At 35.5% G+C, this 10,780-nt stretch overlaps 1 protein-coding gene and 1 pseudogene across 1 annotated transcript; both read left to right on the top strand.

Moving 5' to 3' along the window:
* The first annotated feature begins 1,415 nt into the window (after positions 1-1,415).
* LOC136224384 (probable (S)-N-methylcoclaurine 3'-hydroxylase isozyme 2) lies at positions 1,416-3,710 on the top strand (annotated as a pseudogene).
* Positions 3,711-6,679: 2,969 nt separating this feature from the next.
* LOC136225910 (probable (S)-N-methylcoclaurine 3'-hydroxylase isozyme 2) lies at positions 6,680-9,266 on the top strand. Its single transcript, XM_066014078.1, has 2 exons — positions 6,680-7,715; positions 8,516-9,266. Exons 1-2 carry the CDS (start codon positions 6,717-6,719, stop codon positions 9,116-9,118), a joined length of 1,602 nt encoding a protein of 533 aa, XP_065870150.1. The 5' UTR covers positions 6,680-6,716; the 3' UTR covers positions 9,119-9,266.
* The last annotated feature ends 1,514 nt before the right edge of the window (positions 9,267-10,780 follow it).

Below are 10,780 nucleotides of genomic sequence, written 5' to 3'. Positions count from 1 at the left end.
AACACGAGTAACATGAACATTTGATGATTTTGTCACCAAGGCAAATTTGCATTTAGATCAAATGAACAACGTGTTTTCAACGGGAATCGACTTACAAGAAGTATATGATTTTTATTTTTACTCCACGTGTACTTTTTATTGTATTGCTCATTGTAGTCTTTTTTTTGTTCTTTGTAGTCTATTTTCTTACCTTTGTGGATCTTGTACTGGTTGTAGCCTGTATGAGTGGGAGGTTTTATTCCTCTTAATTTCTATGTTGTGTCTGTATTTTTTATTCTAATGGAATGGTAATATGACATTTTTATAAAAAAATGGACTAATAAATTATTTACCATTTAATAAAACAATATAGCATAAGGATCATAAAAGAAGCAGTGTTTACATAAGAATCTGCATAATGACGGATGCTAAAATACGAATTTGTAGCCATTTTATAGTGGAAATAAGAAGTTATTGTTAGGGTGGTAAATATCATAAATGATCTTCAAATTATAGAAAAATATAATTGAATGTTAAGGATGAGCTTTAGAAAGCACGAAATTGAATAGTGACCAAGAATATTCATAGAAGAAGGAAATGCGAAAAGAAATTTGAGGTTCACCGTAATAGTGAGATTTAACACACAAACACATCTAAAATTCATTTTGGGTCCTTGAATTTTGAATATTTGTCTAGAGCGTTTTTCATAGAAAATATGAGATACGTGAATAATAAGGACATGTATGAAACGTCAAAATTTTCAATTAAGAATAACTCTGTCAACTTGTTAAATGATCATTTTGAGGTGAAACATTAAATTTCAGTTTGGTCCTTTAAAATATATGAAGTTTTCAAACCAATGGTCTAATCAAAATGTAAATTAGCAATGAGAGTACAGATTGTTCAACCTGATTCTCTGTTACTAACCAAATCTGTGTGTATAAATGGAAGTGTGTGTGCATGATATTGCAATTAAATGTTGTAAAGTCCTTCAACTCTTGAAACATGACAATTGTGACCAATTCAGAGCAAAATAAACAAATTTAAGTAGCAATGTCTTTTCACTGATTAGAAACATAAGGACTAACATGAGTAACATGAACATTTGATGATTTAGTCCGTCATCAAAATTTGCATTTAGGTCATTGAACTTTTGAAATTATGTAAACAGATCACAAAAACACGAGTTTATCATGGCTCAGTGGTGTCCTCTCTATCAATTCAAGCAAACATAGAATGTCATAATCATTTGTTGGTTCAATGCATGTTTGATCGAGCAGTTTGGGCGGCCATCCTTTTATTACTTATTTATTGTAACTGAAATTCTGCACAAGCAAGCAATCAACGGCTAGTTAATGTTCTGACATGGACTTTCTTTTTCAGATTTAAATTCTCAATTGTCTTTTTATTTTACTCACAACTTCAAACCTCATACTCAGTTTTTTCTTACTGAAATCAATGGATCAAACGCTCCCAGATAGACTTGTCAATCTCAAATCCTCCCCAATTTTTTATTTTCTTCTTCTTCTTCTTCCTAGTATCTTCATTATTGTGTTCAATCTCATAATCTCTCCATTTTGGAAACGTGGATCTCTTCCTCCAGGTCCGACGCCATTGCCACTCATCGGAAACATTCTTCATTTACCAAAGAAATTGCATATCTCAATGGCTAATTTCATTGAAACTCGGAACTCAAGTTGTTATCGTCGCATCCTCGCCTTCTGCAGCTGCTGAAATTCTGAAAAATCACGATCGTTTGCTTTCTGCGAGATTCGTAAGGAAAGCGATTCCCTGCGGGGAGCGATGTTCTTGAACGTATAGCTATTGTTTGGAACCCAACGTGTTCCGATCAATGGAAGTTTCTGAGAACTTTAAGCAGAACAGAACTTTTTTCTGCGAAAGCGATTGAATCTCAAGCTAGCCTGAGAGAAAAGAAATTAACAGAGATGATTGAGTTTTTGAGATCCAAACAAGGAGAAGTAGTGAATATTGGAGAGATAGTGTTTGCTACTGTTTTCAACACTTTGTCTAATCTTTTGTTCTCAAAGGATTTAATTGGTTTGGAAGATGAAGGAGTGAAAAGCACAATATGGAAGATAATGGTGTTGGGTACTAGTCCAAATATTGCTGAATTTTATCCTGTTTTAGAGTCGTTGGATCTTCAGGGTCTCAAGAAAAAGTTATCAATTTGCCTTAAAGAAATGTTTGGAGTTTGGGAAATTTACATAAAGGAGAGAAGAGAAAGTCCAGTTCAAAATACTGATTTCTTAGATGTATTTCTTGCCAATGGTTTCGATGATCATCAAATCAATTGGTTAGCTATGGTAAGCAATCACTTTTAATTACTTCATATATGAATGATATAAATATTAGAAAAATAATAATCGTGTCAACTGTGAATAGGGTTGTCTCGTGTTATCGTGTCAGGGATTATCAACCCTAACCAGTGGCATATATAGGGAGGGGTTCGAGGGGACCCGGGCTCCTCCGGTCGCCAGAATCACCGTAACCAGGGGTAGTTCCCGCTCCTCATGTCTCCACAAAATTTAAAAATTATGGTACTAAATTAGTGATTTGATTAAACTGTGATTAAGTATTTGATAAATTGGGCATTTGGTATTTGATAAATTGACTTGATCAGGAGCGGTTCCGTCCCTACCTCCAAGAAATATTAATGGCATTATGGTTTAGTACCCCCAAGATGACCCGAGAAGTGTTAGCCCCTTTCTAAATCCAAATTTCTAATTTTAATCCAAATTTCTAATTTTTTTTTATTGGTTCGGTCTCCTTAAATCCAAATTTCTATATTATTTATCTTGTTAGGCTCTTTCAAATCCAAATTTCTAAATTTGGATTGCCTGATAAGCCCTCTTTAAATCCAATTTTTTTTTATTGAACACGGTTTTTTTTACATGTTAAGAATCTATTTTAATTTTAAGAAGTTTTACATTGATACTTAAAAATTGGTTCTTAACCACTCAGATTATAACACATATGTACACGATTTTTTTTTGAACAAGTTCGATTTAAAAAAAAATTACGCACGCATATGCAAACCACCCCCCAATCAATTCTTGTATTCGCCATTGACCCTAACCTCTCATCTTTTGGTAAGCCAAGGTTGTTGCTAATATAATTTGATTTTTGTAGGAGTTTTTAAGTGCTGGGACAGATACTACCACCACGACAATAGAGTGGGCAATGGCAGAGTTCGTTAAGAACAATCAAGCTATGGAAAAACTTGAACAAGAGCTAGAAAGAGAAATCAACAATAAAACAATCAATGAATCTCAAGTTTCACAGCTTCCATATTTAAATGCATGTATAAAGGAAACATTAAAGATTACATCCTCTAGGTCCATTTCTGCTCCCGCATATAGCTTTACAGATTTTAAAGGTCATGATTTTGGACTTATACCATTCGGTTCAGGAAGGAGGACTTGCCCTGGATTTCCTATGGCTGCACGGCAACTAGTTTTAATGAAGTTTGTGTAGAAAGTTTAGGTAAAGGTAGGTCTACCCACTCCCAGAGCAAACCACAGACCTCGATGAGAGTTGGAGTGGAATTTACAGGGGCTAAATTTTGATGGAGTAGGGAATCGAACCTCAAACCTGTCAAGCAAAGGTTGAACGCCTTACCACTCGGACCAACCCTCATTGGCGTATGATAAATATCTCTGAATATGTGCAATAATTATTTGTTAGTATTTAATAGGCTTAATAGACACCCAACCCCCTAAGCTTGTAACTTTTTTTCACCTGGCCCCCTCAACTTAGGGGACAACCTCTCAACTCCCTCAACTTTCTAAAAACATCACATACAGCCCCATACACCCCTATGTTCGGTCAAAATATTGACCCGTGTAGAAAACGCGCTTGACTGTTGACCACACCAATGCCACGTGTCATTTTTTTATTAAATTTTTCCAAGTGATTATTGTATGCGAGGTGTTGTCGCTGTTTGTCGTCGCAGCCTTATCGAGGTGTTGAGGTTGGCGGTAGTGGAGGTGAAATCACTTGGAAAAATTTAATAAAAAAGTGACACATGGCATTGGTGTAGTCAACAGTCAAGCGTGTTTTCTACACGGGTCAATATTTTGACCGAACATAGGGGTGTAAGGGGTTGTATGTGATGTTTTTGGAGAGTTGAGGGGGTTGAGAGGTTGTCCCCTAAGTTGAGGGGGCCAGGTGAAAAAAAGTTACAAGTTTAGGGGGTTGGGTGCCTATTAAGCCTATAATATTAAGAGATAATAAGATAAACAGACATGATATTTTGAAATAGCACAGTTCACAATTTTCAATTAAGAGAGATTCTGTCTAACTTGTTAAGTGATCATTTGGAACAGGAACGTTAAATTTCAGTTTGATCCTTTGAAGTATATGAAGTTTTCAAACGAAGGACCTAACCAAAATGTAAATTAGCAATGAAAAGTGCAGATTGCTCAAGATGATTCTCTATCACTAACCAAATTTGTGGATATAAACTGAAGTATCTGTGCTTTATAGAGAAATGTTGTAAGGTCCTTCTACCCTTGAAGCATTACAATTATGACCACTGCAAAGAAAAATAGATATATTTAAGTGGTTAAAAGCATCGAAATAATGGCATGGGTGACACGTCAACAGAAGTCAACTCAGATCTCTTACCAACATGGAACGCGACAGCTACATGTTGGTTATTTTTATGAAAAAAAACTAAATTTTGTTTCTTTTTCGTAAAAATAACCGACACATGATAGCTAGTGCATACATGGATGTCATGTGTCGTTCCGGTCAAATATATGAATTGACTAATGTTGATGTATCACACATGTCATCATTCCGATGTTTTTTAATTACTGAAATCGTAAGAGTGACCTAATTGAGACAAAACTCAAAGTTGAATGATTTTATTAAAATAAATTGAAGTTGAGTGACCAATTTGAAACAACCATATAAGTTTAGGACCAATGGTGTATTTAACCTAAAAACAAAGTGTTTTCGTTTTGTTTAATTTTAGCACTTTTATTGACGGTTTCTTCCGTGACTTTGGCCATGTTTGGTAAATACCGTAAATTTAGATGTCAGAGCCGCTTTAGAGGTTTTGACTAGTCAAATATTTAATAGTAGTGTTTGGTGAAGAGAGGTTTGAAAGAGCTTATTGGGTCCAAAAGTCTAATTTTGAAAAAGTTGGTTTTAAGAGCTTTTTCAAGTAGTTTATTGCTTCATCTCTTTACAGGGACAATGTATCAAAATACGTCTATTGTTTTTGGGAAAGTATCAATTTAGGCTCCACGTACAAAATAACATAAATGCAAGCTTAACGTTTACAAAAGAATACCAATTTAGTCCACGATAACAAAACATGACACGCTATTCATATTACTCTATTAATTATGATTTCTCTATCCACATAAAATTAGTAGAACTTTACGGAGTAATATGATGATGTATCACGTTCCATTATTGAGATCTAAATTGATACTCTTTTGTGAATGTTAAATCTATATTGATGCTATTTTATACGTAAAACCTAAATGGATACTTTTCAAAAAAAACTTTAGGCCTATTTTGGTACCTTACCCATCTTTTTAAGAATTTTACCCCTAATTACTACCCTTTAAACCCAAATAGAGGTTTTACCATGTCACTATTTATCATTTTATATAAACCGCTATTAGCAATCAGTTAAGTTTTATCAAACAAGTTTGCCCAAACTGTTAATTAAATCAGCTAACTAAATTTACGGAACATGACCTTTACGTTTTTTTTAATAATATCCAATTTCTCGTATTGGTAAACAAATAAACATATATAGCTAACATCTTGGCTAGCTATTTGATGAGGGCATCCCTTCCTTAAACTCAACCCCGAAGCCAAGAGGGACAAGGAGCTCGGTTTTAAAGTTAGCAAGGAAGCCATCCAAGGAGGAAGAAAGCAGCAGCAACTAGCAGGACACGCGGAGCGTGCCTACCAGTGCGCGGAGCATGAAGAACCTGAAATCAGGAGAAAAGTCCAGAAGGTCATCCACACGGAGCGTGTCCCCCAATGCACAGAGCGTGCCCCCCAATACGCGGAGCATGGATCAAGCCTTCGGAGAGAGCCATGTACAAGAGGTCATGTACGTGGAGAGTACCCTTAGGGACGCGGAGCGTGAAAACCACCAGAGCAAGCCTTCAAGTCCAGGAGCGCAACCACGTGGGGCGTGAGAAGGGTTACGCGGAGTGTGTCCAATCCGAAGAATACTTCTTCTCCAAGTTCTTGCTGTTGGGAACAATTACTGCCATCCACTAATTACTGTTTTGCCATTACATTTTTTTTATTACAGAACTGCCACTAACCTTTACTACCCCTATTATGCCCCTAGTAGTTAAACTACCTATTAAACCCTAGGTTGGTCTTTTAGTCTTTTGATATTTAATTTAAGGAAGGTATAAATACTTCCTCTTTTGTATTGAGCCACAACTTTTGATAATCTAATATTTTGAGCCTCCGTTGGAGCAAGGATTCATTCTTAGGTTTATTAACCTTCTAATTTAGCTAGAAAAGATTGTGTTCTTTGTCGGTTTACGGTCAAACCCGTCACCATCAACTTTAATCTACATCACTATTTAAGTTTTGAAGCTTTTTAGATCAACTAGTTATAGTGACTATATTAATTAAATATCACTTAGATATTCGGCTGCCGCAGTCCCATGCTAGGATATGCTCAATCTAGTTAGCTAGACTTTCTCTATAGTGTCCCCCACTTTTCAATTATGAAATGGTGCACAAAAAGAAAACAAGCGCTGCTCAATCCTTATCAATTAGGTCTTCTTTTACTTGCAACTTCAAACCTCATACACACTTTTTTCTTACAAAAATCAATGGATCAAACGCTCCCAGATACACTTGTGAATCTCAAATCCTCCCCAATTTTTTATCTTCTTCCTATTATCTTCATTCTTCTCTTCAACTACATAATCTCTCCATTCCGGAAACGGCCGTCTCTTCCTCCAGGTCCGACGCCATGGCCACTCATCGGAAACATTCTTCATTTACAAAAGAAAATGCATATCTCAATGGCTAACTTAGCCAAATCTTATGGCCCTCTAATTTCATTGAAACTCGGAACTCAAGTTGTTACCGTCGCATCCTCACCTCCTGCAGCTGCTGAAATTCTGAAAAATCAAGATCGTTTACTTTCTGCCAGATTCGTACGGAAAGCTGTTCCCTGCGGGATCGATGTTCTTGAACGTATATCTCTTGTTTGGAACCCTACGTGTTCCGATCAATGGAAGTTCCTGAGAACTTTGAGCAGAACAGAACTTTTTTCTGCGAAAGCCATTGAATCTCAAGCTAGCCTGAGAGAAAAGAAATTGATGGAGATGATTGAGTTATTGAAATCCAAACAAGGAGAAGTAGTGAATATTGGAGAGATAGTGTTTGCTGCTGTTTTCAACACTTTGTCCAATCTTTTGTTTTCAAAGGATTTAATTGGTTTGGAAGATGAAGGAAAAGCTACTGGAGTGAAAGGCACAGTATGGAAGCTGATGGAGATGGCGACTAGTCCGAATATTGCTGAATTTTATCCTATTTTAGAGGTCTTGGATCTTCAGGGTCTGAAAAGAAAGGCATCGTCTTGCATCAAAGAACTGTTTGGAGTTTGGGAAATTTACATCAAGGAAAGAAGAGAAAGACCTCCTCAAAATACTGATTTCTTGGATGTCTTTCTTGCCAACGGCTTCGATGATGATCAAATCAATTGGTTGGCTATGGTAATTAATCACTTCATTTATATAGTGGGTTGCTATTTATTGCCCCTGTTTTCTTACTTACCGTCCTCATTTTGATATTTTTTTTTTTTTTTTGTCATTTTTCATAATTTTGATCAAAAACTATAAATTTTCTCTCCAAAATCACGAACTTGAACAACAATAATTAAAATTATGAAAATAATGGATATGTGACAACCCGAACCCCGAAAATAGATGATTATGTCGGAAACATTAAAATTTACATTTTTTTTCAAAAAAATCATAAACATAATGCATATTTTCTATGACGATTTTGTATTTTTCGTTACAAAAAATTAAACGATTTAACATTTTCCGTCACTAAAAATATTAAATTTGTGCAGCCTAGGCGGGTGGCTGACCCGCCCAGCCAATGGTTTGAGAGGTGAAACACCCGCCTATCCAATGGCTTGGGTGGATTCTATATCCGCCCACGCCATTGGCTGGGCGGGTGTTTCACCCTCCCAAATCATTGGCTGGGCGGGTGAAGCATCCGCCCAGGTCAAAATTGACGTTTTTTTTTTTAAATTTAATTTTTTTTATTAAAAGGGTAAAATTGTCCGAATTGGGGCGGTAAAAGCAAAAATAGGGCGGTAAATAGTAACACCCTTCATATATCTCTCAGTATGGTTATATAATCTATGATATAAATGTTAGAAAAATGATAATAATGTTGTCAGAAAAATGATAATAATGTTGTCGTGTTAGAGACCATCACCTTTAATATCTCGTCTTTTGTTAAGCCAAAGTTATTGCTATAATGTAGTTTGAGTTTGCATGAGTTTTTAAATGCCGGGACAGATACTACCACAACAACAATAGAATGGGCAATGGCTGAACTTGTTAAGAACAAGCAAACGATGGAAAAACTCGAAGAAGAGCTAGAAAGAGAAATCGACAACAAAACAATCAATGAATCTCAAGTTTCACAACTTCCATATTTGAATGCATGTATAAAGGAAACATTGAGATTACATCCTCCAGTTCCATTTTTGCTCCCGCGCAGAGCTCTAGAGACTTGTGAAATTATGAACTACACCATACCAAAAGATGCTCAATTGCTAGTGAATTTTTGGGCAATAGCAACGGATTCCTCAACTTGGGAAGATCCCTTATCATTTAAGCCTGAACGGTTTCTTACAACTGTTGTAGATTTTAAAGGTCATGATTTTGGACTCATACCATTTGGTTCAGGAAGGAGGATTTGTTCTGGATTGCCTATGGCTGCACGACAACTACCGTTGATTTTGGGGTATTTGATACGTTGTTTTCATTGGTCTCTTCTTAATGGAGAGAATCTAAATAATTTGGATATGTCTGAAAAATTTGGCATAACTTTGCAGAAGGAGCAACTTCTTCATGTTATTCCTACAAGAAAATTCTAATTTTTTTTGAAAAGGAAAACCTCAAATTTAAGAAGAGTGATAAATTTGTTGCGTTATTAAATTAGTACTAATCAAAAGCCTGCACATTACACGAGGTATAAATAATATTTTAGATTTTGTTCTTCGTCAACAAAATTTATGATTTCAATGTTATCTTTTTTTTTATAGTTTACCCGATTTTTCGGTTAAAAACTTGTCAGATACCATTTAGGTGTATTCTCTCTCAATTAAAGCTTTGCGACCAATAGGATTCGAATTTAAAATCTAGTTTAAACGATTTAAGACTCTTAACCACTCAAGTCAACCTTTTAGGGGTTTGTTTGTGATTATTAGATAATAAGTGGGTTAATTTATAAAATAAATAAATATAAGGACCAAGTCAACTCTTTTCTCTTTGATTTTTAACATCATTAGTCAATTTGGTATGTGTGCTAACGGAATGAATCTCAATGTACTATTTTGTAAACTTTTAAACCACAAAAATACCGATAAAAAACAAATGTAACCACAATTTTTTTTTTTTTTTGGTACTTTTCTCACGATATTATTTATTTTGGTGATATGAAATTGGTTATGATTTGTATAAAGACTAGAAATGACTATTTTTTGACATAATATAATAAATCAATCAAAAATTATATGTTTTTTAAAGCGTAATAATTAAATCAATTGGACTATGGATATTTCATAATATAATAAAGGGAAAATTACAAAACTAGGTCAAATGGGAGACCCATTTACATATTTAACCCATTTACTCAACCTACTACATATCTAGACTGTTTTGGTGTGACTTTCCCATAATACCCTCAATATTTACATGCGCATGTCTCCCTCCCGGCTGACTTCACAAATTCGATCTTATGCGAATCCTGCGAAGCTAATGTTTGGGTTTACTTAATGAATTTAATTAGGATGTGCGAAGCCTGCGAAGCTAATGTTTGGTTTAGTTGATGAATTTAATTAGCATATGCGAAGCTTAGATGTGTTTTGAAGCTAATTCGCGAAGTGGTATATAACAAAAAATGCCAAACAACAACGAATTCTAACATTAAAATCATAACATTAAAATTTACAACATGATTGCCACAATAACAACATTAAAACCATAAAATTATCAAAATTTATAACAAGATTGCTACAATAAACTCCTAACAAATCATTTCAAAGTGAACCTGACTAATCTAGATTGAAATTTCTCTCTCTACAGGAAGTCCAGACCTTTTGGGATGAGAAATGGAAGTCCAGACCTTTTGGGATGGATGTGTCCCATGGTGCACACCAAGATTGGCACAATCTCTCTAAACCAGTCATTTCAAAGTGAATGTGTCAATCTTGAGGGAAATTTCTCCCTATACAGGAAGGAAAGTCATCTCCCTTGCATCTGAGGACGCCGCCTTCTAGAAAGGGATGTTATGTAATCAACCACCTTTAGAAAAAATTAGACGTGTTAGGCAGGGAAAAAGAAGATTTTGGCTTCGCGAAATGAGGATTAGCGAAGCATGCGAATGTAAATATGTAGGGAAAGAGATGATTTTACTTCGCTAATCGATATTTTCGCGAGGTATGCGAGGTATGAAACGTGACGATCTACGTCGCATATCGATGCTTTCGCGAAGTCTGCGAGTGAAATCACGAACTTTTCTACTCGCAGACTCCGCG

This window comes from Euphorbia lathyris, chromosome 1 (assembly GCF_963576675.1).
Source record: "Euphorbia lathyris chromosome 1, ddEupLath1.1, whole genome shotgun sequence".
Lineage (NCBI taxonomy): Eukaryota > Viridiplantae > Streptophyta > Magnoliopsida > Malpighiales > Euphorbiaceae > Euphorbia > Euphorbia lathyris.
The sequence above is the reverse complement of the archived record's forward strand: the minus strand, read 5'-3'. Positions and strand labels throughout refer to the sequence as shown.

Excerpts from the sequence above, each read along its gene's own strand:
- LOC136225910 (XM_066014078.1), top strand. The coding sequence starts at position 6,717 with ATGAAATGGTGCACAAAAAGAAAACAAGCGCTGCTCAATCCTTATCAA. Across the intron at positions 7,716-8,515 it reads AAATCAATTGGTTGGCTATG|TTTTTAAATGCCGGGACAGA; the intron begins GTAATTAATCAC and ends AGTTTGCATGAG.